We start from the raw sequence: 27,513 nt of genomic DNA, 5'->3' as shown, positions 1-27,513 counted from the left end.
TGCCAGTTATTGGTTCCATTCCTTGTGTGCTTGACCTCTGTCCTGCTCCAGTGGAAGTTACCTTGTCTCAATCCAGCTCTGCCTGTGTTCTGTGGTCTTCCTGTCGTGTTTGTCATCTATATAGGTACGGCAGTCCCTCCCTGTCCTGCCACTAGGCAGCGTAGGGTCAGTGTTGGCGGCCTGGACCTGTCCACCTTTGGGGCTACCTCCGGGAAGGGACATTGGCATGGCTGAGGTCAGGTACTCCTGCGCCGTGCGTAACTGTGCACACTACTAGTACTGTAACACTGGGTTTTCACACCCGGCCGATATACGCTGTCCCTCTCTGCGAGGGGAGGAGGCAGACCTGGCTGGGAGCTAGTGCACTGAGCTCCCGGCCCCTCTCCACGCCCCTCGCCACTGATTGCAATGGGAGGGGCAGGAGGGGTGGAATTTAGCTCCACCTCCATCCTGCCCCTCCCATTGCAAGCAGTGGCGGGGAGAGGGCGAGGGGGGGGGGGGGGCGAGAGCTCTGTGCACTAGCTCCCGGCCAGGTCCGCCTCCTCCCCTTGCAGAGATGGACAGCGTATATCGGCCGGGTGTGAAAACCCGGCCGATATACGCCTGTCTAAATAAGCCCTTATAGGGAATGAACCTGTAGACATAGAGCTCCAAATCTCCTAAATCTTTTTTATACAGGATAAAGTTAAATGCTAAAATCTTGTCTGTCTGAAGTCACAAAAATGATTGTTTTTATGCCTGCATATAATGAATGACGAGCGAAAAGCGAATGATTCTTGTTCGTCGTGCAGTCTTTGGCTCGCGTTTAAACCAGACGATTATTGTCAACTTTCGCTCATTTGAACCATTTTTAAACGATAATCGTTTTGTCTAAAAGCACCCATTGGCATTAGGTTTGTTTACAGATCTTCCTGGATTTTGAGAGTAGAAGATTATTTTATTTTAACCCATTAAAAAACTATTCTTAACACAACAAAACCCATGATAAAGTAATTCAAAGTGTAAATAAACCACCCTGATAGCATGGCATGATATCACGATGTGTTAAGGGTCAAGCTAGAGAAGAGCCCATCTGTAAGTGGCTGCACCTTTTTTAGGGTGCGGGCAGACGAGCGCATAAACGGCGCGTTTTTGCGACCAAACGTATATACGTGACCATCTGAGGCAATGGTTTCGAATGTATTCGTTCACATGGGCGATTTTACGGCGCGTAAAAACGGCAACCCGAAAAAAACGGAACATATGCGACCGAAATACGCGCCAACGCATATTCGATGGCTGAAAAGATAGTTTGCAAAGTAGGAACAAACGAAAATACGCTTTCTAGCTCTGGTCGTGATCGGTGAAAAACGTTCTCTCGGGCGATTATACGTTGCGCTCGTGCGAACGTAAATACGCCTACGCTCGTCTGCCCGCACCCTTATACTGTGTAATATTCTTTGATTACTTTAATCTTTCATAATTAGATTATATATTTTCCTAGGTGGGCCCAGATGCTGCAAGCAGTAGCACAGAGTACAAATCAGGGGTGTAACTATAGAGGGTGCAGGGGATGCAGTTGCACCCAGGCCCAGGAGCCTTAGGGGGCCTATAAGGCCTCTCTTCTCCATGCAGGGAGCCCAGTACTACGAATAAAGCATTATAGTTGGGGGCCCTGTTATAGGTTTTGCATTGGGGCCCAGAAGCTTCAAGTTATGCCTCTGTGCAGCATGGTTTAGGTATGGGTAAAGGGGGGCCCCAGCTCACCTTTTGCATCAGGGCCCCTGAGCCTTTAGTTACGCCCCTAGTTTAAACTAATATCTGGTTAGAAGACTCATAAAACATACTGTGTAATACATACTACATAAAAGGAATCCGGGTACATATAAACTCTTACCTGCTATCTGGATATTTATTTCATTACTGCCATATGATAGTTTCCCTTCTCCATTACTTCTCACCAAGTAGCCACACCTATAAACACCTTCATTCTCTTCCTTTGACGTGATCATTCTGTAATAATTCATTGTTTCCTTTTTTGTATCAGATTGCATTTCAGTGTGATTCTTAAAAAAGCGGATTCCATCCACATCAGTGTTATTTGGAGGGGAGCAGATCATAGTGATTTTCTGTCCATTGTCATATGAAGGTTGTGATGGACTCACAGTGAGAGAAGGTGATGGACAGTACGCTAAAATAAAGGATTATTGCATATTTATGGTTAAGGGTGCCTTCACACGAGTGTGTGCATACATAGGTGAGTACATATGTGCGCATCCCTGTACACGCAGAAACATGCGTGTATGCCGGTATGCATTGTCTTCAATGAGGCTGCGGCTGCTGCCAGCGGCTCCATTGCAGGCAATGGTCTACCGGCACCCCATAATTGTTTTACAGGGAAGAGCCTTAAATATAAGCTCTTCTCTGAAAAACAACAATTTGAGGCTGCATTCCCACGAGCGTATATCGGCTCGGTTTTCACGCTGAGCCGATATACGTCGTCCTCATCTGCAGAGGGGGGAGGATGGAAGAGCCAGGAGCAGGAACTGAGCTCCCGCCCCCTCTCTGCCTCCTCTCCGCCCCTCTGCACTATTTGCAATGAGGAGAGGCTGGACAGGGGCGGGGCTAATTCACGGAGCTTAGCCCCGCCCCCGTTCCACCTCTCCTCGTTGCAAATAGTGCAGAGGGGCGGAGAGGAGGCAGAGAGGAGGCGGGAGCTCAGTTCCTGCTCCTAGCTCTTCCATCCTCCCCCCTCTGCAGATGAGGACGACGTATATCGGCTCGGCGTGAAAACTGAGCCGATATACGCTCGTGGGAATGCAGCCTTAGTGTGAAAAAGAAAAAAAGAAGAACATGCTTTCTTCACCCCCGCGGGGAATAAAGAGTTCCCTGCTGCCCCTGCTACATCTGTGACAGATGCGGCAAAGGAATTCTAAATGCGGCAGATGTTTTCTTCATCCCCGCGGGAAATAAAGAATTCCCTAACACAGCTGTCACAGATGACAGCTTGGGTAGAGGACCAAGAGGACGGCATCCTGTAATTGTTTTTCAGGGGAGGGCTTTAAATATAAGCCCTTCCCTGAAAAGCAAGGCAAAGTAGTGTTAAAAAAAAAACATACTCACCTTCCTTCAGCTGCCGGGGCTCAGCCGTTTAATGCAGTTCTTTGAGTAGTCAGGGATTTAGGCAGCTCTCATCTGTCATTCATTCAGCGAGAACTGCCTGTGATTGGCTGAGCGCCTCAGCCAATCAGAAGCAGCTCTTTCAGCAGGCGGGATTTAAAATTCCCGCCTGCTAAAAGAACCGCTTTGAAGAGCCGGGGACGGTGCTGAGAGGACGTGGCTGAGCCCTGGCAGCTGAAGAAAGGTGAGTATGTTTTTTGTTTTTTTTAACACCACTTTTCTTTGTTTTTCAGGGAAGAGTTTATATTTTAAGCCCTTCCCTGAAAAGCAATTACAGGATGCTGGCAGCTGTGACAGCTGAGGTAGAGAATTCTTTATTCCCCGCAGGGATTTAGAATTCTTTTGCTGCATTTGTCACAGATGTGGCAGGTGCAGCAGGGAATTCTTTTTCCCTGCAGGCATGAAAAAAACATCTGCCATAGGCGGCAGATGTGTTCTTCATCTCCACAGGGGACACGGCAGCGGCAGACAGGTAAGTATATTTTTATTTATTTATTTTTTTTACACTAAAATTCTTGTTTTTCAGGGAAGAGCTTATATTTAAAGCTCTTCCCCGAAAAACAATTACAGGGTGGCAGCAGACCATTGTCTTCCATGGAGCCGCCAGCAGCAGCCACGGCTCCATTGAAGACAATGCGTGCATTCCCTATGGCGCACGAATGTCCTATATTTGCAGGTGCACACCTGTAAAACAAGGACATGTGAACACACCATAGGGAATTCATTGGTTCTAATAGACGAGTGTTTTTGTGCGCACGTATGCACAAAACCCGCACAAAAACACGCTTGTGTAAAGCCACCCTAAATAGCAACAAAATATAGCATTTGTATTGCATGTGGTAGCTGGTAGTGTGTGAGAGGAAAATAGATTACATTCCCCGTCAACCAGTGGGAAGGGTATATATAGTTCATGGTGTCTATGAAGATGGAGGTAGTAACATTCCCTGGCAATAGCTTGTTATTAAGGAGTATTACCTTCTTCCCTCTCACTGACAAGGGTGGCTAAAGGTACCTTCACACGAGCCAATAGTCCCCCGAATGATCACTGAACAAGCGGTTCTGGGTGACTGTCAGCTCGTATACATGCGGCCCCGGACAGAGCAATATGTGAGAAGTCACCCACTGGTCACTAGTCGTTCCATTGCAGCTCACTGAAACAAAACAACCGCTGAGCGGCTTCTTGCTCTGTCTACACAGGGGTTGCTGAATCTATGAGTGACTCCAGTATACTGTGAATAGAGGAGGAAGGGCCGGAACCATCCTCGACTCCCTCCGCCTCCATTCACTTGAACAACTATAACTCCTGTGGAAAGCACAGGAGTGATAGTCATTGGTAAGGATAGTTGTACCACGTTAAGATAGCTTAAGTACCAATGGAACACCTTTATTAAAGCTTTTTTCTGGCTTAAAAAAGTCACAACTTTTTGCGCAAGTCCTAAATGGGCAAAAATTTGTGCCATTTGAGTTTTTTACACCAACCTTACTACTATGAAAAATGAGGAGGCTGCCCTGAACCGACAGATTTTTATTAAATTTAATCCAGACACTGGTGTAAATCATGCCAGAAATGTACACCAGCTCAGGCCTGGTGTACATTTCTGTGTAGGTGCACAGAGGTGTTAAGGAGTCAGATTCTTCGTGTGTTAGGTGTATTATTATACAAAGACTAACACTAGAAATGTCAGTCTTGCTAAATTTCCCTCAATATGTCTAGTGGAAGACAAAACTTTATCTCATATCAAATGATAAGAAGAGTAGGAAGTCTACATATCTACCAGTTTTTCTATGTTGGAAAGATGAAAAATACCCTTATAACAGAGTCAACCACAGTAAGTATCCTTTTACAGACATGGCCACAGTGGTATCTACCCCATTTCCCCCAAAATAAGACCTACTATGAAAATAAGCCCCAGTCTGATTTTTTGGAATTTTTTGGGAGGCTAGTGCCTCTTTTGGGGAAGAATTAATAATTGACAGGGTTTTATTTTCAGGGAAACATGATACAGCAGCAGTGCCTCTCTAACAATACCATCAACAGTGCCCCATAATAGTGCCAGCTTGTGCACTGGTACAATGGCTACTGCTGAGTTCTCACCTCAAGGGTTACTTTATAAGTTCCTTATTCAGTGATCTCTTCCTAGCAGAGGCTGCAGGCATGCAGAATTGTTTCTTTATACTCTATGGCTGTATCAGGGGAAGTGTGGGGGGTGCAATAGAAAACAAGACTCAAAGCATTCTAAATATGCATTGTAAGAATAATCCACAATGTAGAATAAATATTTGCTAGACCTCTCTATGGAGCCCCATGAATTCTTGTTACATCCGAGACATAAACCATAGACTACGCCCTTTACAGTATCCCAAGTATTTCTCCCTTTACAGTGCCACCTTGAAAAGTTCAGCCAGTGCCCCCTGTACATTGCCAATAACGGCAGGTGAAATGTGTAGCCTGGAGTGACTGATCATGCTTTGCTCAGCTAGCTGTGATAGATGAATCTGGGTTGGTGAATACCAGGAGATGACTTTCCATCATGTATACAGACAGTAGCTGAACATTCAGTACTACATCAAAGGCTTAAATCAAACCCCATATAAAATCTGTGTCAGAAACCCTACCTACCTACCTACCTACCTACCTACCTACCTATCCTGTGGTATTTGTATTACTGGGGTACTTTTATTCGCTAGTGGGGATTTTAACTTTCTATCATGGCACAACTACTTTAACTGCTGTATACTAGAATGTTCATTGTTTTCAGCACTGTTTGTTCAGGCTGGAAGGTACATGACACCCATCTATACATTATCCTGCTAACATGTTCCATGAATGACTGCATATTGAAGCAGTGTGCATCTTACGGCAATGTAAAGCTTTATGGCTGTTACTACGGCTAAGCGAAAAATGGTCAAGATTGGATTTAATAATACCTTACTATTTGACTTGTTTTCTAATCTCAGTTCTGCACTATGTTGAGGTGGTTGAAGCTAGTTGAACAGGTGAAAAATAACTATATAGCAATACTTACATCCACAAATGTCACAAGTGCCGAGTCTAACTGAAAAACAAAGAATGTTCATCATAACCCATAATAAAGGAGCTGGAAAAATACAGAGGTAAATATAAAGCTACATGTTACATGGTAAGGTTCCTGCACACAAAAATGTTTTTTTCATCCGATTTTCGGACTGAAAAAATGAATGGAAATAGAATAGTCTGAGTAAAAAAACGCAGCATTTCCTATTCTTGTATGACTTTTGGACAAGAATAAAAAATGTCAATGTGCGGTGTTCAGCACATCGGACAGCCCAAGGACTGGAGGCCAAGTGTTGTCCAATGGGAGTTTGCCTGCGTATGGCAACTTTTAAGTCACCGGTGTGCAATTAGCCTTTGGTGGAATAAGTGTGCAAACCTATCTAGTTCATTCTCTTATCTTGAGTGTTTCAGAAGAATTCTAAGGGCCCTTTACACAGAACAACTATTGTGCAAGTCATTGTTAGAACGAGTGCTTTACACAACAATTGTTTGGTGTAAATGTGTGCCGCGACTGAACAATCGGCGATAAATTGTAAGATTATTGATGATTGGATTTTTCATGTGGACCTAAAAATAATTGTTCAGTGTAAATACATGCCAAGTGAAAGTTATACAAACAGCCTCATTACTCACATAAATACACAGCGTATTTATGTGCGTTTAAAAGAACACGCAAAATTGCATTGACTTCTTGCGTAAATATGCAGCGAATATGCAGGTTTCCTGTGTATTTCACGCATATTTATTGATTTCAATGGGCTTCTATGTTGCATAATAAACACCAAGATAGGACGTGTGAACAAACCCTTTGAAGAAAAATGAATTCTATTAACTACGTAATAAACAGCATATTTACACTCATGCGAATGAGCCTAAATGCCAGAAACATGTGGTGGTCCAAAAAAATATTAGGCTTCCTTCACATGAGCATATGCACAGAAATGCTTGATCACATGGCCAGTTCACATGGGTGTGGGTCAAACTCGCACCATGATTTTAAAGACTATTTGCTTTTCAGATGTGTTCTTTTTATTTGTGGAATTGCATGGTTATTGAGTACGCCCACAGACTTGTAAGGGGACCTCTGATGTGCAAGAACAGGGCAAGCCACAGGGTTTTTGTAGCATTATTAAATTCATGCGCCACCAGTTCAAACATTTTTTATTATATTTTGGCATGTATTTTTGGTGATTTTTTTTATTTTTTATTTTGTGTATTCTTGTACAAGTGTTTTTCCAGTTGTTTTTCAAGTTGTATAGCCGATAAGTCGATGAAGAAAAATACCTACAAAAAAAAATCATACCTAGATAAAGCATTGTACAACCGTAAATAAAGGGTGCATTTAGGATCACACACATGATCTCACAACATTCTAATTAATGAGACCAATGCACAGTACCCTCCAGGTGTCATATAACTGGTAATCTTGGTAACTGCACTGCCCAGTGTGCAGAAATGGCTAGAAGTTATTACTAACCTGGTAGTAAGATGTTGTAAGGTACCCAGCATACAGTAGCTTCTCTGAACACCTGATGTGTCAGATCGGACAGGAGATCTTAGGTGGAGGTACACCAGTGGCATCAACAGCATTGGGCATCCAGGATGCAAGCGCTAGATTTTACATTTCAGGGCAACCTCAGGATGCAGATATGGACAAATGCTATGGATGGCAGGTAGCTATCAGCTCCCTGTTGTGTTAATGAAGCTTGTGGGCTACATGCCACTTTATGGCTGCAGCCTATAAGGTTTTTGGACATCTGCATAGGGTAACACGGTGTAGTTATGTCACTTGCCTATGACATTGTCAGCTCAGTGAGGCAGGCACAATGATGTCACTGCAACCGCCCAGCATGTGGAAGAGTTGCAAATATGTCATAGGCTGCAGGCCTGAGGTGGCCAAAGAGGTCTGCAGCTTTTGAAGGTCACTTCGTCATGGGAGGAGGGCTGGGTTAGTATCAGTTTGATTATTTTTTAGGCAACAATTACTCTATAAAGAACATTAAGGCAGTAAGACTACTGATTGGGGGATGCTAAAAGGAACTATTTCTTAGGAGGGGCACAAATGGGTACCATTAACAAGTCGGGGGTACAAGTTCTGTGTGAAAGGTACTAAGTGTGTACCAGTATTAATGTTGGGCACTAGTACTGTGAGAGCAATGTAGGGGACTCCATTGCTGTGTAGGAGGCACACACAGTGGACCATTTTGCTTTATTTCACAGCAAACAGCGTATACAAACACAGTCAATATGCAATCCTGGGTTTACAACCCACAGGGTTCTGTCACTAACCCCTCCTGGGGCGTCTGGAGGGAGTCTTCCTCTGTCAGACGGGGTGACAGGCCCAACTGGTCCACACTGGACCTCAGCTTGCAGCCTGTCCTGCACTGCCAAGCTGTAGCTTTCCCCCCTTGCTTCTGGCAGGAACTGGCTTTTATGCAACCAACTCTTGCAACACTCATCAGGTGTTAACTAGAGATGAGCGAACACCAAAATGTTCGGGTGTTCGTTATTCGAAACGAACTTCCCGCGATGTTCGAGGGTTCGTTTCGAATAACGAACCCCATTGAAGTCAATGGGCGACCAGAACATTTTTGTATTTCGCCGATGCTCGCTAAGGTTTTCATGTGTGAAAATCTGGGCAATTCAAGAAAGTGATGGGAACGACACAGCAACGGATAGGGCAGGCGAGGGGCTACATGTTGGGCTGCATCTCAATTTCCCAGGTCCCACTATTAAGCCAGAATACCGGCAAGAGTGCCCCCCCCCCCCTCCCAACAACTTTTACTTCTGAAAAGCCATCATTAGCATGGCATACCTTTGCTAAGCACCACACTACCTCCAACAAAGCACAATCACCGCCTGCATGACACTCCACTGCCACTTCTACTGGGTTACATGCTGCCCAACCGCCCCCCCTCCCCCCCACAGCGCACACCAAAGTGTCCCTGCGCAGCCTTCAGCTGCCCTAATGCCTCACCACCCTCATGTTTATTTAGAAGTGCGTCTGCCATGACGAGGGACCGCAGGCACACACTGCACAGGGTTGGCACGGCTAGGCAGCGACCCTCTTTAAAAGGGGCGGGGCGGGGCGATAGCCCACAATGCTGTACAGAAGCAATGAGAAATAGAATCCTGTGCCACCGCCATCAGGAGCTGCACATGTGGGCATAGGAATGGGGAACCTATGTGCCACACACTATTCATTCTGTCAAGATGTCTGCATGCCCCAGTCAGACCGGGCTTTTTAATTCATAGACACAGGCAGGTACAACTCCCTATTGTGAAGTCCCTGTCGACCGACAGCATGGGTGGCTCCCTGGAACCCACCGGCGGTACACAAAAATATCCCATTGCATTGCCCAACACAGCTGAGGTAGTAATGTCGTGCGTAATACAGGTGGGCTTCGGCCCACACTGCATGCCCCAGTCTGACTGGGGTTCTTTAGAAGTGGACACATGTAGGTTAAACTCCCTGTGGACCCACAGCATGGGTGGGTGCCAGGAAGCCACCGGCGGTACATAGAAATATCCCATTGCATTGCCCAACACAGCTGAGGTAGTAATGTCGTGCGTAATACAGGTGGGCTTCGGCCCACACTGCATGCCCCAGTCAGACTGGGGTTCTTTACAAGTGGACACATGTAGGTTACACTCCGTGTGCACCTACAGCATGGGTGGCTCCCTGGAACCCAGCGGCGGTACACAAAAATATCCCATTGCATTGCCCAACACAGCTGAGGTAGTAATGTCGTGCGTTATACAGGTGGGCTTCGGCATACACTGCATGCCCCAGTCTGACTGGGGTTCTTTAGAAGTGGACACAGATGCATTTACAACTCCCTGTGGACCGACAGCATGGGTGGGTGCCACGAAGCCACCGGCGGTACATAGAAATATCCCATTGCATTGCCCAACACAGCTGAGGTAGTAATGTCGTGCGTAATACAGGTGGGCTTCGGCCCACACTGCATGCCCCAGTCAGACTGGGGTTCTTTACAAGTGGACACATGTAGGTTACACTCCGTGTGCACCTACAGCATGGGTGGCTCCCTGGAACCCAGCGGCGGTACACAAAAATATCCCATTGCATTGCCCAACACAGCTGAGGTAGTAATGTCGTGCGTAATACAGGTGGGCTTCGGCATACACTGCATGCCCCAGTCTGACTGGGGTTCTTTAGAAGTGGACACAGATGCATTTACAACTCCCTGTGGACCGACAGCATGGGTGGGTGCCACGAAGCCACCGGCGGTACATAGAAATATCCCATTGCATTGCCCAACACAGCTGAGGTAGTAATGTCGTGCTTAATGCAGGTGGGCTAAAAATTTATTTGATTACACTGTAGGCGAGGGCCCACAAAAATTGCTGTATCAACAGTACTAATGTACATCCCAAAAATTGGCCATGGCCAGCCAAGAGGGCAGGTGAAACCCATTAATCGCTTTGGTTAATGTGGCTTAAGTGGTAACTAGGCCTGGAGGCAGCCCAGTGTAACGAAAAATTGGTTCAAGTTACAGTTCCAACGCTTTTAAGCGCATTGAAACTTTTAAAAATTGTTTAGAAAAATTATTTGAGTGAGCCTTGTGGCCCTAAGAAAAATTGCCCGTTCAGCGTGATTACGTGAGGTTTCAGGAGGAGGAGCAGGAGGAGGAGGAGGAGGAATATTAGACACAGATTGATGAAGCAGAAATGTCCCCGTTTTGGATGGTGAGAGAGAACGTAGCTTCCATCCGCGGGTGCAGCCTCTGTATTGCTTACGTATCGCTGCTGTCCGCTGGTGGAGAAGAGAAGTCTGGCGAAATCCAGCCTTTGTTCATCTTGATGAGTGTTAGCCTGTCGGCACTGTCGGTTGACAGGCGGGTACGCTTATCTGTGATGATTCCCCCAGCCGCACTAAACACCCTCTCCGACAAGACGCTAGCCGCAGGACAAGCAAGCACCTCCAGGGCATACAGCGCTAGTTCAGGCCATGTGTCCAGCTTCAACACCCAGTAGTTGTAGGTGGCAGAGGCGTCACGGAGGACGGTCGTGCGATCGGCTACGTACTCCCTCACCATCCTTTTACAGTGCTCCCGCCGACTCAGCCTTGACTGGGGAGCGGTGACACAGTCTTGGTGGGGAGCCATAAAGCTGTCCAGGCCCTTAAAGACTGTTGCACTGCCTGGGATGTACATGCTGCTCGATCTCCGCACCTCCCCTGCTACCTTGCCCTTGCTACTGCGCCTTCTGTCACTAGCGCTGTCGGCTGGGAATTTTACCATCAGCTTGTCCGCAAGGGTCCTGTGGTATAGCAACACTCTCGAACCCCTTTCCTCTTCGGGAATGAGAGTGGGCAGGTTCTCCTTATAGCGTGGGTCGAGCAGTGTGTACACCCAGTAATCCGTTGTGGCCAGAATGCGTGCAACGCGAGGGTCACGAGAAAGGCATCCTAACATGAAGTCAGCCATGTGTGCCAGTACGCAACACATGGCTGTCTTCACTAGGAAGATCACTTTCAGGATCCTCCTCCTCCTCCTCCTCCTCAGGCCATACACGCTGAAAGGATGACAGGCAATCAGCCGGTGTACCGTCAGCAGCGGGCCAAGCTGTCTCTTCCCCCTCCTCCTCATCCTCCTCATGCTCCTCCTCCTCCTCCTGTACGCGCTGAGAAATAGACAGGAGGATGCCCTGACTATCCAGCGGCATACTGTCTTCCCCCGCCCCCGTTTCCGAGCGCAAAGCAGCTGCCTTTATGCTTTGCAGGGAATTTCTCAAGATGCATAGCAGAGGAATGGTGACGCTAATGATTGTAGCATCGCCACTCACCACCTGGGTATACTGCTCAAAATTACCAAGGACATGGCAGATGTCTGCCAACCAGGCCCACTCTTCTGAAAGGAATTGAGGAGGCTGACTCCCACTGCGCCGCCCATGTTGGAGTTGGTATTCGACTATAGCTCTACGCTGTTCATAGAGCCTGGCCAACATGTGGAGCGTAGAGTTCCACCGTGTGGGCACGTCGCACAGCAGTCGGTGCACTGGCAGCTTAAAGTGATGTTGCAGGGTGCGCAGGGTGGCAGCGTCTGTGTGGGACTTGCGGAAATGTGCGCAGAGCCGGCGCGCCTTTACGAGCAGGTCTGACAAGCGTGGGTAGCTTTTCAGAAAGCGCTGAACCACCAAATTAAAGACATGGGCCAGGCATGGCACGTGCGTGAGGCTGCCGAGCTGCAGAGCTGCCACCAGGTTACGGCCGTTGTCACACACGACCATGCCCAGTTGGAGGCTCAGCGGCGCAAGCCAGCGGTCGGTCTGCTGTGTCAGACCCTGCAGCAGTTCGTGGGCCGTGTGCCTCTTATCTCCTAAGCTGAGTAGCTTCAGCACGGCCTGCTGACGCTTGCTCACCGCTGTGCTGCCACACCGCGCGACACCGACTGCTGGCGACATGCTGCTGCTAACACATCTTGATTGCGAGACAGAGGAGGAGGAGGAGGAGGGTGCTTTAGTGGAGGAAGCATACACCTCCGCAGATACAACCACCGAGCTGGTGCCCGCAATTCTGGGGGTGGGTAGGACGTGAGCGGTCCCAGGCTCTGACTCTGTCCCAGCCTCCACTAAATTCACCCAATGTGCCGTCAGGGAGATGTAGTGGCCCTGCCCGCCTGTGCTTGTCCACGTGTCCGTTGTTAAGTGGACCGTGGCAGTAACCGCGTTGGTGAGGGCGCGTACAATGTTGCGGGAGATGTGGTCGTGCAGGGCTGGGACGGCACATCGGGAAAAGTAGTGGCGACTGGGAACTGAGTAGCGCGGGGCCGCCGCCTCCATGATACTTTTGAAGGACTCCGTTTCCACAACCCTATACGGCAGCATCTCAAGGCTGATGAATTTTGCTATGCGGACGGTTAACGCTTGAGCGTGCGGGTGCGTGGCGGCGTACTTGCGCTTGCGCTCACACACTTGCGCAAGCGACGGCTGGACGGTGCGCTGAACTACACTGGTGGATGGGGCCGAGGACAGCGGAGGTGAGGGTGTGGGTGCAGGCCATGAGGCGGTAGTGCCTATGTCCTGAGAGGGGGGTTGGATAGCAGTGTCAGGTTGGGGCACAGGGGGAGAGGCAGCGGTGCAAACCGGAGGTGGTGAACGGCCTTCGTCCCACCTTGTGGGGTGCTTGGCCATCATATGTCTGCGCATGCTGGTGGTGCTGAGGCTGTTGGTGTTGGCTCCCCGGCTGAGCTTTGCGCGACAAAGGTTGCACACCACTGCTCGTCGGTCGTCAGTCGTCTCTGTGAAAAACTCCCAGACCTTAGAGCACCTCGGCCTCTGCAGGGTGGCATGGCGCGAGGGTGCGCTTTGGGAAACAGTTGGTGGATTATTCGGTCTGGCCCTGCCTCTACCCCTGGACACCGCACTGCCTCTTGCAACCTGCCCTGCTGCTGCCCCTGCCTCCCCCTCTGAAGACCTGTCCTGAGTAGGCGTTCAAACCAGGTGGGGTCAGTCACCTCATCGTCCTGCTGCTCTTCCTCAGAATCCTCTGTGCGCTCCTCCCTCGCACTTACTGCCCTCACTACTACCTGACTGCAAGACAACTGTGTCTCATCGTCATCGTCCTGCTCACCCACAGAAAGTTCTTGAGACAGTTTGCGGAAGTCCCCAGTTTCATCCCCCGGACCCCCGGGAACTTTGCAATGGTTGGGCATCAGTGACGATAAACTCCTCTGGTGGGAGAGGAACCACTGCTGCCCAATCTGAGCAGGGGCTAGAGAACAGTTCCTGAGAGTCTTCACGCAGCTGAGCAGGTGTCATTGTAGTGGAGTGAGGAGGCTGGGAGGAAGGAGGAGCAGCAGACAGAGGATTCTGATTTGCAGCAGTGGACGGCGCAGAACTGCGGTTGGACGATAGGTTGCTCAAAGCACTTTCTGCCATCCAGGACAGGACCTGCTCACACTGCTCATTTTCTAATAACCGTCTCCCGCGTGGACCCATGAATTGTGCGATGACTGTCGGGACGCCAGAAACGTGCCTCTCTACTAATCGCGCCGCAGTCGGCTGCGATACACCTGGATCAGGAGTTTGGCCTGTGCCCACACCCTGACTTGGCCCTCCGCGTCCTCGGCCGCGTCCACGTCCTCTAGGCCTACCCCTACCCCTCAGCATGCTGTATTACCAGTGATTTGATTTCACAGGCAGGAAATAAATTGGCGCAAGACTGCAGGCCAAATATAATTTTTTCCCTTTTTTGAAAACGAAAGGCCCCACTGCCTCTAGTGAATGAATAATCTAAGTTTAATAACTGTGCTGTGGCCCTGCTAATGTGTCACAGAACTTGAGGGTAGCAGAGTTATTATAACTCTGGCAGAGCAGGTATTTTTTTCCCAATTAAGGAAAGCAAATGGCGAAGCCAGGAGTAAAACGTAGCTGGGTGCGTCTGATTTTTAAACGTTGCACACGCAGCCGACACGTGTCCACCGCCCTTAGGACGGACAGAGGCAGGACAAATAGAATTTTTTTCCACCAAAAGGCAGCACTGCGTATATTCAATGAACATGAGAAGTTTAATAACTGTGCTGTGGCCCTGCTAATGTGGCACAGAACTTGAGGGTAGCAGAGTTATTATAACTCTGGCAGAGCAGGTATTTTTTTCCCAATTAAGGAAAGCAAATGGCGAAGCCAGGAGTAAAACGTAGCTGGGTGTGTCTGATTTTTAAACGTTGCACACGCAGCCGACACGTGTCCACCGCCCTTAGGACGGACAGAGGCAGGACAAATAGAATTTTTTTCAGTTTTTTTCCACCAAAAGGCAGCACTGCGTATATTCAATGAACATAAGAAGTTTAATAACTGTGCTGTGGCCCTGCTAATGTGGCACAGAACTTGAGGGTAGCAGAGTTATTATAACTCTGGCAGAGCAGGTATTTTTTTCCCAATTAAGGAAAGCAAATGGCGAAGCCAGGAGTAAAACGTAGTTGGGTGCGTCTGATTTTTAAACGTTGCACACGCAGCCGACACGTGTCCACCGCCCTTAGGACGGACAGAGGCAGGACAAATAGAATTTTTTTCAGTTTTTTTCCACCAAAAGGCAGCACTGCGTATATTCAATGAACATGAGAAGTTTAATAACTGTGCTGTGGCCCTGCTAATGTGGCACAGAACTTGAGGGTAGCAGAGTTATTATAACTCTGGCAGAGCAGGTATTTTTTTCCCAATTAAGGAAAGCAAATGGCGAAGCCAGGAGTAAAACGTAGCTGGGTGCGTCTGATTTTTAAACGTTGCACACGCAGCCGACACGTGTCTACCGCCCTTAGGACGGACAGAGGCAGGACAAATAGAATTTTTTTCAGTTTTTTTCCACCAAAAGGCAGCACTGCGTATATTCAATGAACATGAGAAGTTTAATAACTGTGCTGTGGCCCTGCTAATGTGGCACAGAACTTGAGGGTAGCAGAGTTATTATAACTCTGGCAGAGCAGGTATTTTTTTCCCAATTAAGGAAAGCAAATGGCGAAGCCAGGAGTAAAACGTAGCTGGGTGCGTCTGATTTTTAAACGTTGCACACGCAGCCGACACGTGTCTACCGCCCTTAGGACGGACAGAGGCAGGACAAATAGAATTTTTTTCAGTTTTTTTCCACCAAAAGGCAGCACTGCGTATATTCAATGAACATGAGAAGTTTAATAACTGTGCTGTGGCCCTGCTAATGTGGCACAGAACTTGAGGGTAGCAGAGTTATTATAACTCTGGCAGAGCAGGTATTTTTTTTCCAAATTAAGGAAAGCAAATGGCGAAGCCAGCAGTAAAACGTAGCTGGGTGCGTCTGATTTTTAAACGTTGCACACGCAGCCTACACGTGTCCACAGCCCTTCGGATGGACAGAGGCAGGTTAAATAGAATTTTTTTCACTTGTTTTACAAGCAAAAGGCCGCACTGCGTATATTCAATGAATAATAACTGTGTTGTGGCCCTGCCTACACAATTCTTTCCCTGTAGTATCAATGGAGGGTGCAATGCTCTGCAGAGGCGATTTTGAGAAGAAAAAAAATTGCCACTGCTAACAGCAGCCAACACACAGCTATCAGTGGCCCTAATAAGGACCTTTGGGGGTCTTGAAGCCTACACTAACTACCAATTCTTTCCCTACAGCAGCTCCGGTACAAACAGCACTGTCCCTCATCTAACTCACAAGGCATCTGAGGCGAGCCGCGGGAGGGGCTGACTTTTATATTCGGGTGACATCTGATCTTCCCAGCCACTCACAGCAGGGGGGTGGTATAGGGCTGGAACAACACAGGAGGAAGTTGTAATGCCTTCCCTGTCTTTCAATTGGCCAGAAAAGCGCGCTAACGTCTCAGGGAAGGAAGTGAAAGTAACCCGAACACCGCATGGTGTTCGTTACGAATAATGAACATCCCGAACACCCTAATATCCGCACGGATATCAAGTTCGGACGAACACGTTCGCTCATCTCTACTGTTAACCCTTTACTTTTTTGTGCAGGTGTCAGAATGCCTATGTAGCACCCTCTGCAGGCTAGTCTGACACTGCCCTGCTACAAATATACACACACACACAAAAAGAAAAATGACCCACCGCCAATGCCAACCTAAACCGTTGCTATATGCGCTCTGTAATCCAAAGCTATACAATTTATGTATCAAAAAGCCAGAAACAAAATGAGGGACCCATTCCTGTACTTTATTTTAGTGGTATTATATGAAAAATAATTTTAGTAGCTGAAGAAGAAGAAAAAAAAAACACCACAAGGGTAAAATCTAGAGATGAGCGAGTGCGCTCAGTAAAGGCAGATACTTGAGCGACCTTTGCTCTTCTCAAGTATCTGCATACTCGTCCGAGCAATTGTGTGGGGGGCGGCAGGAGTGAGTGGGGGGGGGGAGCGGGTGGGAGCAGAGGGGAGAGAGATCTCACTTATTTTCCCCCCTGCTCCCCTCCGCTCTGCCCCGTAATTGCTCGGAGGAGTATACAGATACTCGAGAAGAGCAATGCTCGCTTGAGTATCTGCCTTTACCGAGCGTGCTCGCTCATCTCTAGTAAAATCCCTAAAAAGTGTCTGGTCCCTTTATCCAAAGTACCCCGGTCCTTAATGGTTTAACCCTTTCCAATCCAATTTTGGATTCAGGGTTTCCTAAAAGGCTTTCTCTTTTTGCTGTTATACAATGGTGCCATCTGCTGGCTAAAGCCAGTGTGTGTGCGTCAGAGAGGCTCCGACAGCGGAGTGTCTGGCAATAGATGGTAAGAATACCCTGTTGAACGTCTTCTGACATTGGAGCTGTACAAGCTTCAGTCAGAATGTAGGAATACGTCAGACAGTGGATTGGAAAGGGTTAAGTGTTGTTAATATTTTTCACAAGATCAGAACAGCTTACTGACAAGAGAAAATACCACAGACAGACATTTATATCTGCATATTATGACCACACTTCATTTCCTTCCTTATTCTAGTCACAGAACATGCAAGCCTATCATGTCTCAGCACTAGAGATGAGCGAACGTACTCATTAAAGGCGATTTCGCAATCGAGCATCGCTATTTTCGAGTGCCTGGCTACTCGGGTGAAAAGCAATGAGGAACAGGGGGGAGCTCTCTCTCTCTCTCTCTCCCCCCCCCCAAATCTTTTCACCCGAGTAGACAGGTACTCGAAAATAGCGATGCTCGATTGCGAAATCGCCCTTAACGAGTACGTTCGCTCATCTCTACTCAGCACAACTCTCCAATAACAGTGGTGAGACAATAGGACGAAATATCCAACTTCTCTTTTTTAGTGAATTAAAAGTACCTTATAGTATATCTGTCCATATATGTGCATCTGGAATATTACTTTGGCCAATTTCCACTGACTATTTGTCATTATGATACATTTTATGTTACCTTTTGGCTTTGTATTTTTCTGTCCAGTTATACAGTGTAACTTGGCTATTTGTTGTTTGATGTATATGTTTATATCTTTTGATTCATATTCCCCTCTCTCTTTTTACACTCTCCATCCATTAAGCAATGTACACTCCATATGTTGAATCTATTTTTTTTTTAATACTAGTTTCTTCCAGCTTGACTGATGAAGAGGTTTACCCCAAAATGTATATCTTTTGCTAGCCTTTAATTCATTAAATACAAGAGAAATTGGATTTTTCATCCTCTTGTCTAACAACTTTTATTGGAGAGTTGCACCAAGATACCATTTTTTTCTGCATATCTAGTCCGCCTGCCATTGGTGGGTTTGCTTGGCTGGCAGCACCTCCACCACCTACTTTTTATAACCCTCCTCAAGGCTGTTTGAGTCCTGGTCATACACCTTGGACTCGAGCGTTTGACACTTTTGGGGGGTTTGCTCCACCCCTTTTCTTTCTTCTTCATCATGTCTCAGCGACATTTGTATCACATATTTTATATATAAAAATTGCAAAGTATTCTCATATACTTAACCTCATCATTCTGGAGAAATTTTTACTAAAGTCTGTAGTTTTCTGCTGTCTACTGCTTTCTTTGTATAATTAGCCTTCATATAATATTTATAAGTCATCATAACAGACATACCCCCAAACTGCAAGGCTACTTCTTATAATACAATGAAATTGTTAGGTTGTGCTGGCTGGTATCTGTAGTACAACATAGGTTTCTAGCAGCACAGCCCCACAGGTGTGGCATGATTGAACTGGCTGGGTGTGGTGATCTCCTGCTAGCCAATCCCCTGGGTCTTTGCTCACATATAAACCCAGCTCCTGTCAGTGTCTGTTTGGTGTTCAGCGTGAGCAGTCATGCATCCCTGTCCATTGCAGCTTGCTGTCTGTTTGGTGCTCAGCGTGAGCAGTTATGTATTCTTGTCCATTGCAGCTTGCTGTGTTTAGTGTCTTGTTGTTTCATGTACATTCTTACATTTATTTTCTGTCAGTTTTATATCAGTTTGTCTCTGCTCTGTTCTGCTGAGTTATTTGCCATTTCTGGGCTAGGGTGCCTCTTAGGGTCCTCTAGTAGATGTGTCTTGCTAGTGTAGGGACCGCAAGACATGAGGATCCTTGTCGTGGCCTTGTGGCTTAAGTTCATTGACCAATGTACGAACCAATACCTCGTGCTTTTATAGCTATATCATCTGCTTACATGTATGCAAGGTGAGTGTTTTGGTCATTTGTCAGTCCCTATGTTTATGTCTGTCTGTCAGTCCATTCTGCAGTATACAGTTCTCTGTCCAGTTGGTGTTTCCGTCAGCACGTCAAGTCTGAAATCCGTCTTAGGTCCCTGTGTTTGTGACCCCTAACCCCTGTTAGGGCATGTTCGTGTGGGCTCTGTGCTTATTTGCCCACACAAATGTAACATAATGCACCCCCTTTTGTAACTGGGGGGCATTATGTTAGTATGTTGTATGGTATGTTAGTATGTTGTGGTGGTTACACGTCTGTGTTATGGATGCTCTGGTGTGTCTGTTGCATGCGGTTATTGGAGTGAGTTCCCCCGTATTTCCCCACAGATGATTTGGATACCTGCTGTTCCCCCCCCCCCCCTGGCATTCTGGGGTGGTGCATCCAGTAGTGTGTGGTACGGTGACCACACAGGTGCAGCGACTTGCAGGTTTCTCCCTTCCTTGTCAGGCGCAGCCTCCAAACATCTGATTTCTTGTGCGTTGTGTTGGCTAGGTGATGCCAGCCACAATTTTCCTTCCCTTGTATGGTGGGTGTGGTGGCTCCATACAGCTACAGTGGCATGCATGTTGTCTGGAGTGCTCTTGCTATGTTATGTACGCTATGTTGCACTATGTTGTGTGTGTCATGGTTTATGTTTGTATTCCGTCTGTCTGATCCACCCGTCCACTAGTGTTTGGACGCCCAGTTCCTGTCTCTGTATGTCTACCCATCCGTTGGTGGACGGATGCCCGATCCAAATCCTGTCCCCTTTGTCCATTTGTAGGCGGATTTTAGGGCCCTGTCTGTCTGTTCCGCCCGATCCGTATCCTGTCCCCTAGTCGGTTGGTAGGCTGTTATAAGGGCTTTGATCGGTCTGTTTTTATCTGTCTTGGTTTTGTTTTGCTGTCAGTTTCCACCTGGTTCTGTGTATCACCCTTTCAGGGATGTTCAGGGCCGAGGTTCCAGAACAAGGCCTCCTTTATTGAGGCGATCGCCCCGCCTATTAGGTAGGGACCTGCCATCCTACTGGCAGCCTAGGGTCAGTCTCCCATTCTGTGTTCTGAGTTCCAGCTCTGTCCATTACCCGTCCTGCATTTTGAAGTCTGAATTCTGTCCCTGTGTCCATACAGCGGCGAGGTGCACCCAGCGGACGTAATTTAATGTCCAGCTTTCTCTTTGCTGCAGACTCCTGTGCGGTATGTACCTGAGCTTTTTCTCTTCTCCTGCTGACTGGATGGCATTTGCATCAGGCCCGTATGGATAAGTCCTATGTACGCTATGTCAGTAGGGAGGGTTGCCATGTTTTCCCCTCTGGCTGCATGCATGTTAAGTGTTATGTTTGCTTCCTCCTTGACAGGATAGGTTGTGTGTTTGCATCAGGTCCGTCGGATAAGTCCTGTGCTACACCTATCCTGGTTGTGACATATTTGTGGCAGTACCAGGCCGTTGGGTAAGTCTAGTACTGCATGGGTGTCTTTTGGAGGAGTTGCATAATTTTGTTTTTATGCTAAAGGGTCTAGGGGCCCCTTTTTTAAAGGGGAGGTACTGTTAGGTTGTGCTGGCTAGGATCTGTGGTACCACATAGGTTTCTAGCAGCACAGCCCCACAGGTGTGACATGATTGTGCTAGCTGGATGTGGTGATCTCCTGCTAGCCAATCCCCTGGGTCTTTGCTTACATATAAACCCAGCTCATGTCAGTGTCTGTTTGGTGTCCAGAGTGAGCAGTCATGTATCCTTGTCTGTTGCAAATTGCTGTCTGTTTGGTGTTCAGCGTGAGCAGTTATGTTTCCTTGTCCATTGCAGCTTGCTGTGTTTGGTGTCTTGTTGGTTCATGTCAGTTCTTACATTTATTTTCTGTCAGTTTTATGTAAGTTTGTCTATGCTTTGTCCTGCTGAGTTATTTGCTATTTCTGGGCTAGGGTGTACTGTAGGGTCCTCTAGTAAATGTGTCTTGCTAGTGTAGGGACCGCAAGACATGAGGAGCCTTGTCGTAGCCTTGCGGCTTAAGTTCATTGACCAATGTATGAACCAATACCTCGTACTTTTATAGCTATATCATCTGCTTACATGTATGCAAGGTGAGTGTTTTGGTCATTTGTCAGTCCCTATGTTTATGTCTGTCTGTCAGTCTATTCTGCAGTATACAGTTCTCTGTCCAGTTGGTGTTTCCGTCAGCACGTCAAGTCTGAAATGTGTTTTAGGTCCCCATGTTTGTGGTCCCTAACCCCTGTTTGGGCACGTTTGTGTGGGCCCTGTGCTTATTTGAGCACAGAAATCTGGTCTGCATACATTCTAAGAGAGATACTTGTTTGCATATCAAGTTAGTGTCATTGAGTGGTGTATAATCAAAATTACCCAAAATGTAAGCTTTTAGAAAAGTTGCTTAGATCGAAGAGAGATCACCCCATAACAAATCTCTAACTTGGCCTTCATTACAATTCTAGGTTTTGTCAGCCCATCCTACTGCTTTCCACGACTTTTGGGCCAATCCCCCATTCTCTTGCCTACTAACAATACAATTTCTCCTGGAGTCAAGGGGATGAGACCAACCAGAACTGGGACTTCTGTCTCCCAAAATTCCCCATAGCAGCTGCCTGTTATGTAAGCCCTTGCCTTACAGCAGTCTCAGCACCCATACTAAACTGGTAGGAACTGTTGAAATAAGTGAGCTCAGAAGCGTGCACCATTATGAATGCAGCTCAGGATAACAAAGGGCTGCAATCAAGGCTGTAACTTGGGATCAGTACAATATAAGGAGAGTAATTTATTTGCAAAGTTGCTGAATTTTTCATGTATATATCTATGAATTGTAAAATAGTGTTATACGTGGACAGATTAAAAGAGGTTGTACCAAAATCAGCTTTTATCACTTTATCCATAGAATAGGTGATAAAGTTTGATTGGTGGAGGGTTCACTGCTGAGACCAGTGTCCCCCTCTCCTCCTCACTGTGGGTTTGCTGCTCTCCTCATAGTGAAGAGGAGAGTAAATGGAGCAGCGGTTGCACATGCATTGTGCTGCTCCATTTATCTTCAATGGGATTGCTGGAGATAGCCATGTACAAGCACTTGGCTATTTCCATTAGCCTCATTGAAATGAATAGAGCAGCGCTGTGCATGTGCGACCACTGCTCCATTCAAACTCAATGGCACTGAGGGTGGGTGCAGAGAGCCCGCAGTGACGAGAAGAGGACACCAGTCCCCCAGTCTAGATATGAGTGGGGGTTTCAGTGATCAAACATTTTTTGCCTATGCTATGGATGGGTGATGAAAGCTGAGTTTGGCACAACCACTTCAATGTTATTCTTCCCATAAGTTTTTACTCACCAATAAATCCTGCTACACAAAACAATATTCTGAAGAAATCCATTTGGACTGAAAAGAACAATAACACTTGTTGGAACAATAAACTGCAAAATACATATTCTTACTATTAGTAAAGCAGAATTTTGATATATGTAATGCAAATTATGGCATTGTTAGAAACACACTTACATTATGCTGAAAAGAAAATAATTTCTATAAAATGGTATAAAACTAAAGTCCTGTCTGACAAAAAATAACGATTAGAGATGAGCGAGCACCAAAATGCTTGACTGCTCATTACTCGAGTCGAACTTTCAGTGATGCTCGAGAGTTCGTTTCGAGTAACGAACCCCATTGAAGTCAATGGGTGACTCGAGCATTTTTGTATATGACTGGTGCTCCGCTAAGGTTTTCATTTGTGAAAATCTTAGCGAATCACCAAAGTCATGTAAAAAACACAGAAATGGATAGGGCAGGCGAGGAGCAACATGCAGGGCTGCATTTCGGGCTTCGAGGTCTCACTATTAAGCCACAATAGTGGCAAGAGTGAGACCCCCCCCCCCCCGCGCACTGTCAGCATAACGATCGTTCTCCTCTGCCACAGCTGTAACAGCTGTGGCAGAGAAGAACGATGTTAGCCCATTGAATTCAATGACAACTGAATGACAGCTGAGAGCTGCCCCTGATTGGTCCCTGCATTGAGCCAATCAGAGGCAGCACTCACTCACCCATTCATGAATTCATGAATGGGTGAGTGAGAGCTGCCTCTGATTGGTGAGGCTGTGACCAATCAGAGGCTGCTCATTCAGCAGGTGGGGATTTTAAATCCCCGGCTGCTGAATACTACTCACAGCAGTTCAGGAGAGCTGCCGGCCGGCCGCGGCTGAACTCCATCTGCCGGGACAAGGTGAGTATATATATTTTTTTAATTTGTACACAGTTTTGGATGATTTTCAGGGAAGGGCTTATATTTTTAAGCCCTTCCCGAAAATTCATCCTGAGATCGCCGGCAGCCAATTGCTTTCAATGGAGCCGACTGTATTGCCGGCTCCATTGAATTCAATGGTCAGTGCTCGTTTAATCGAGACGAGTACCGCGTGGTGCTCATCTCGAGTAATGAGCATCTCGAGCACCCTAATACTCGAACGAGCATCAAGCTCGGACGAGTGTGCTCGCTCATCTCTAACAACGAGACAAAAATGACTTGGAGAACATAAAAAATAAATATTATTGAATAAACAATAAAACAAGCTGGTACTGCAGGCGGCTATGTTTTGTGGGTCATTTAGGCGAAAAAAACACAATTGGTTAATACTAAAAAAAAATGTAAAGAACATTATGGACATCATGATTCAGGTGAGTTCTGCACTGCTGTATGTTTTTTCTAAAATTATTATTATAGCAACCGAAATATACCAAGGTCCATGCTTAACCCATTTGCCACCTAGACTTTTGCAAAAAAAATAACTACTGCTGCTACTATGTTAGTCATGTGGATGTGATTACGGGCAGAGTTACATTTAGATACTTGTCTGTAATACAATTTTCGAAAAAAAGTTGCAAAAAACTGTACCTGCATGCCATGCATTAAATATATAATTTATATATAAAATGCTACAAATTTAGCGCATTTGTTCAAAAATAACCGGTAAAAAAACTGACTGAAAATAAAGTAATGCCCATGCAGAAAACAGAGCAGAGGAAGCACTACATGTGCTTAGAGGGTAGCAGATTGTCATTTGCTCACCTTCACTACCTCCACCGGCACAGCGCTGTTGAGAGCCTGTAAGGTAAATGCAGGAGACCGGCTGCCTCCCTGCAGCCGTTATGATTTCCATGCTGGGATCAGCAAACAGACTCAATTGAATAGGGGCAAAAAGGTAGAGACTGGAGGGCACTACTCTTGACAGGAGAACAGAACGCCAATGCACTATGGTAAAACATGCATTTTATTTCTATTAAACACAATGAAATGCGCATTTTGTGCCCGAACTGGCACTTCATCAGATTCAACTGTCATAAAGAAAAGGTCAGCATTCAAGGGCTCCGTCACACGGGCGTATTTGCATTTGCAATATGTAGAGAGTAGAACCCATTGATTTGAATGATTTCATTCACATTTCCTTTTTTTATTCTAGATTTGTGCACATTTGGATGTATGCAAATGAATGCTTAAAGTTGCACAATTCTGTGAAAAAAGAACATATCTGGAACTCATTAGGCTAAATAGCCATTTAAATTGTGTGTGTTTGTCTGCCACATGCAAATAAACATGCCCTGCATGCGCAAGAATTACAGTAAAATATGCTGATACGCTCACATAGAATCCCCGTACATAGCACAAATACATTGTGCTGAGGCGTGCGCAAAAAAAATACGTCCCTGTGAACGAGTCCTAAAGGATAAAAAGGCACCACAGGTAAAATTTCACATAGGGCGATACCTGGGTTATCACATGCCGATGCAGTTTAACTCTTGCATTACTTTGTTGAATTAACATAGTTCATGCAAAGTATTTTATCCCCAAGAAGACTGTTACAATGTTATAAAAAAAATCAGCCAGATAAAACATTCCCATACATGCATCTATATGAAGTTTCACCTGCGGTCCATTCTGTCCATGTAGAGCTGACATTTTCTGTAGGACAGTTGAATCTGACGCAGTGCCTGGTTCAGGCACTAAACACAGAATTCTTCTGTCCATTTGTTCAATGTACATAAAGTCAGTGAGTATTACCGTACCGCAGCGGCACAGTGACTCCTTATCAGGAGGAGTGCCAGCCAGTCTTACCGTTCTGACCCGGTTCTATCAGGTATGAAAATAAAATAAGAATGGCACAGAATACTCCATAATGGATACTGATATTTTAGGATGTTATTAAACTTTGGCCAAGTTTTTATTAACTTTGCGGAAGACATTGGGTACAGCAAGTACAATTTGTTAGGAACCCCCAGGAAGAAGGGTCAGAATACAAAATGTTTCTTTCTATGATTCTTGTCTGATAATAGTATAGAATCTGAGAAGATCTGGAATTGTATGTAACATTTACTGCCGAATCAGTCTGCAGCGATACACTAGTGTAGGGAAAGCCTTGTTTCACTAAATACCAATATATGTACAAAAAGTGGCATGTTATAGGAAGAATGTGTGGTACATGAAAATATTTACAGCTATCATGGAAACAGGTTTACGAATGTGTAAAATACATATACAGGTGTGCAAAAAAAAAAAACATGGATCACTTGCTGCATTCAGTGTTTGATACTGAAAACAATAAGTGAGCAGCATAAAACATCAATGAATTGCTGTAAATGGTTTTTTAATTAAATAAAATTTGAAATTCATTTTTTTCTCTACTGACAGCAGTTCTTGGAGGTTTTATGCAGCTCAGAGCTCCTTTACATCAGTTAGGGAATTCCGTTTTCCTCCTCCATTCGATCTCCGGTGAGCAGTCCGGCATTTTGACAGAACTTACAGGAGAAAATAATGCAGCTTGTAGGACTATTTTGTCCTGTTTTCTAGTGGAAATCAGTGACAGAGGTTCTGAAAGGAACCCTAACTTACTGTTTTCAATACCAGACAGCGAATGAAGCATATGATACAATTTTCGCACACCTCTGTGTATGACTTGTGCTGAAATACATGCTGTAGGGCAAATATAGCAAACTCCTAATATGCAGTTTATAGAAAACTCCCCATAGGTGTCACAGCGGATGGATGTGTATATAGAAACCCTAATAGAAGATTAAACTATTGTTTTACTCCAGTCTTATCCCCTCCTATAAACAATGTGGGTGATGTTAGCGGTCCCTCACTTCACTAGACACCCCAATAACTAGGAGAAATATATACAATATTGTCCTCAATATAAAACTGAAAATCAATGTAAAGCAACTGAAGTGCATAAAAGAGAGAAAAGAGCAAAACAAGTATTAGATAATGACATAAAACAAGAGTTTTGTTCTCACCGCATAGTGGTTGATCTCCTCAGTACTCTACTGCTATTGGGGTTAAATGTCTCCACTGTGCAGACGTCTACAGATATATTACTCTACCAGCATTTACTTCCGGATGCATTTTAGTCGTTGCACTCTACCAAGTCCTGGAGTGTATATAGGGGTCATTACCTCAATTGGCCAATACATAGTAGGCAGACAGCTATTACTGATCTGCACTGGCAGCTTTACAGAGACCGGTCACTTCTGCTTTTTGTACAAGAATTTTTGCTATTTTGTAAATTGTGGGAAGGTGACCCGTGAGATATTGCTGAGTACTGGCTATGTACTTGCTGGGAAGTTTCTGGCATAAATTCTACGTAATTGATGGTGTTGAGCTGGGGGAATTAGACTCCTTACCAACAAACTATGCTCCTTTGAAAGCAAACCAGTGTGTATTGGTGTAAAAGTTAAAAAAAACAATTGTATTTTTTTGTGCAAGTAAAGCTTGCGCCATAATAGTGTTACATTTTTACGCCGGTTTTGGCTTCATAAATTCCCCCTATATGTGTGGGTACCCTTTTATTCGTTCTAAGGTACCTTTTATATGGGCAGAATATTTCTGTAAGACTCACCTAATGACTCACCTAGTGACACAGCTTAATCTTCTGCACTGCATTTCTGCTCTATAGCCCACATGTATTTTGGTGCAGAATTTTCTGCACCTTCAAGACGGCTTCACACGAGCATATAAGCAAATACGCTCGCCTTAGTGCAACACATTTGCTCTATGAACAAGGTTGATTGGTCCACGTATCGGCGCATAGTACTGTACTTTTTGGGCATGCAAGACCAGTTCACACGCATGCATGACACACCCCTTATGTAGTTTAAAATACTACTTGGCCTAATGAGGTCCAGATGTGTTCTATTTTTCCATGGAATTTCACAGCCTATTGCGCATTTGCGTGCC

At 46.0% G+C, this 27,513-nt stretch overlaps 1 protein-coding gene across 1 annotated transcript in view; it reads right to left on the bottom strand.

Moving 5' to 3' along the window:
* LOC136627020 (uncharacterized) overlaps positions 1-26,687 on the bottom strand; it is a 33,716-nt gene extending 7,029 nt beyond the window's left edge. The window contains exons 1-4 of the mRNA XM_066601978.1: positions 26,574-26,687; positions 22,626-22,673; positions 6,186-6,215; positions 1,877-2,170 (exon numbers count right to left, since the gene is read on the bottom strand). Of these exons, the coding sequence (XP_066458075.1) occupies positions 1,877-2,170; positions 6,186-6,215; positions 22,626-22,668 (367 nt within the window). The 5' untranslated portion in view covers positions 22,669-22,673; positions 26,574-26,687. The remainder of the gene's footprint in view (positions 1-1,876; positions 2,171-6,185; positions 6,216-22,625; positions 22,674-26,573) is intronic.
* Between the last annotated feature and the right edge of the window lie 826 nt (positions 26,688-27,513).

Source organism: Eleutherodactylus coqui, chromosome 5, assembly GCF_035609145.1.
Source record: "Eleutherodactylus coqui strain aEleCoq1 chromosome 5, aEleCoq1.hap1, whole genome shotgun sequence".
NCBI lineage: Eukaryota > Metazoa > Chordata > Amphibia > Anura > Eleutherodactylidae > Eleutherodactylus > Eleutherodactylus coqui.
Note: the sequence above shows the minus strand (reverse complement) of the source record. Positions and strands in the feature narration are given on the sequence as shown.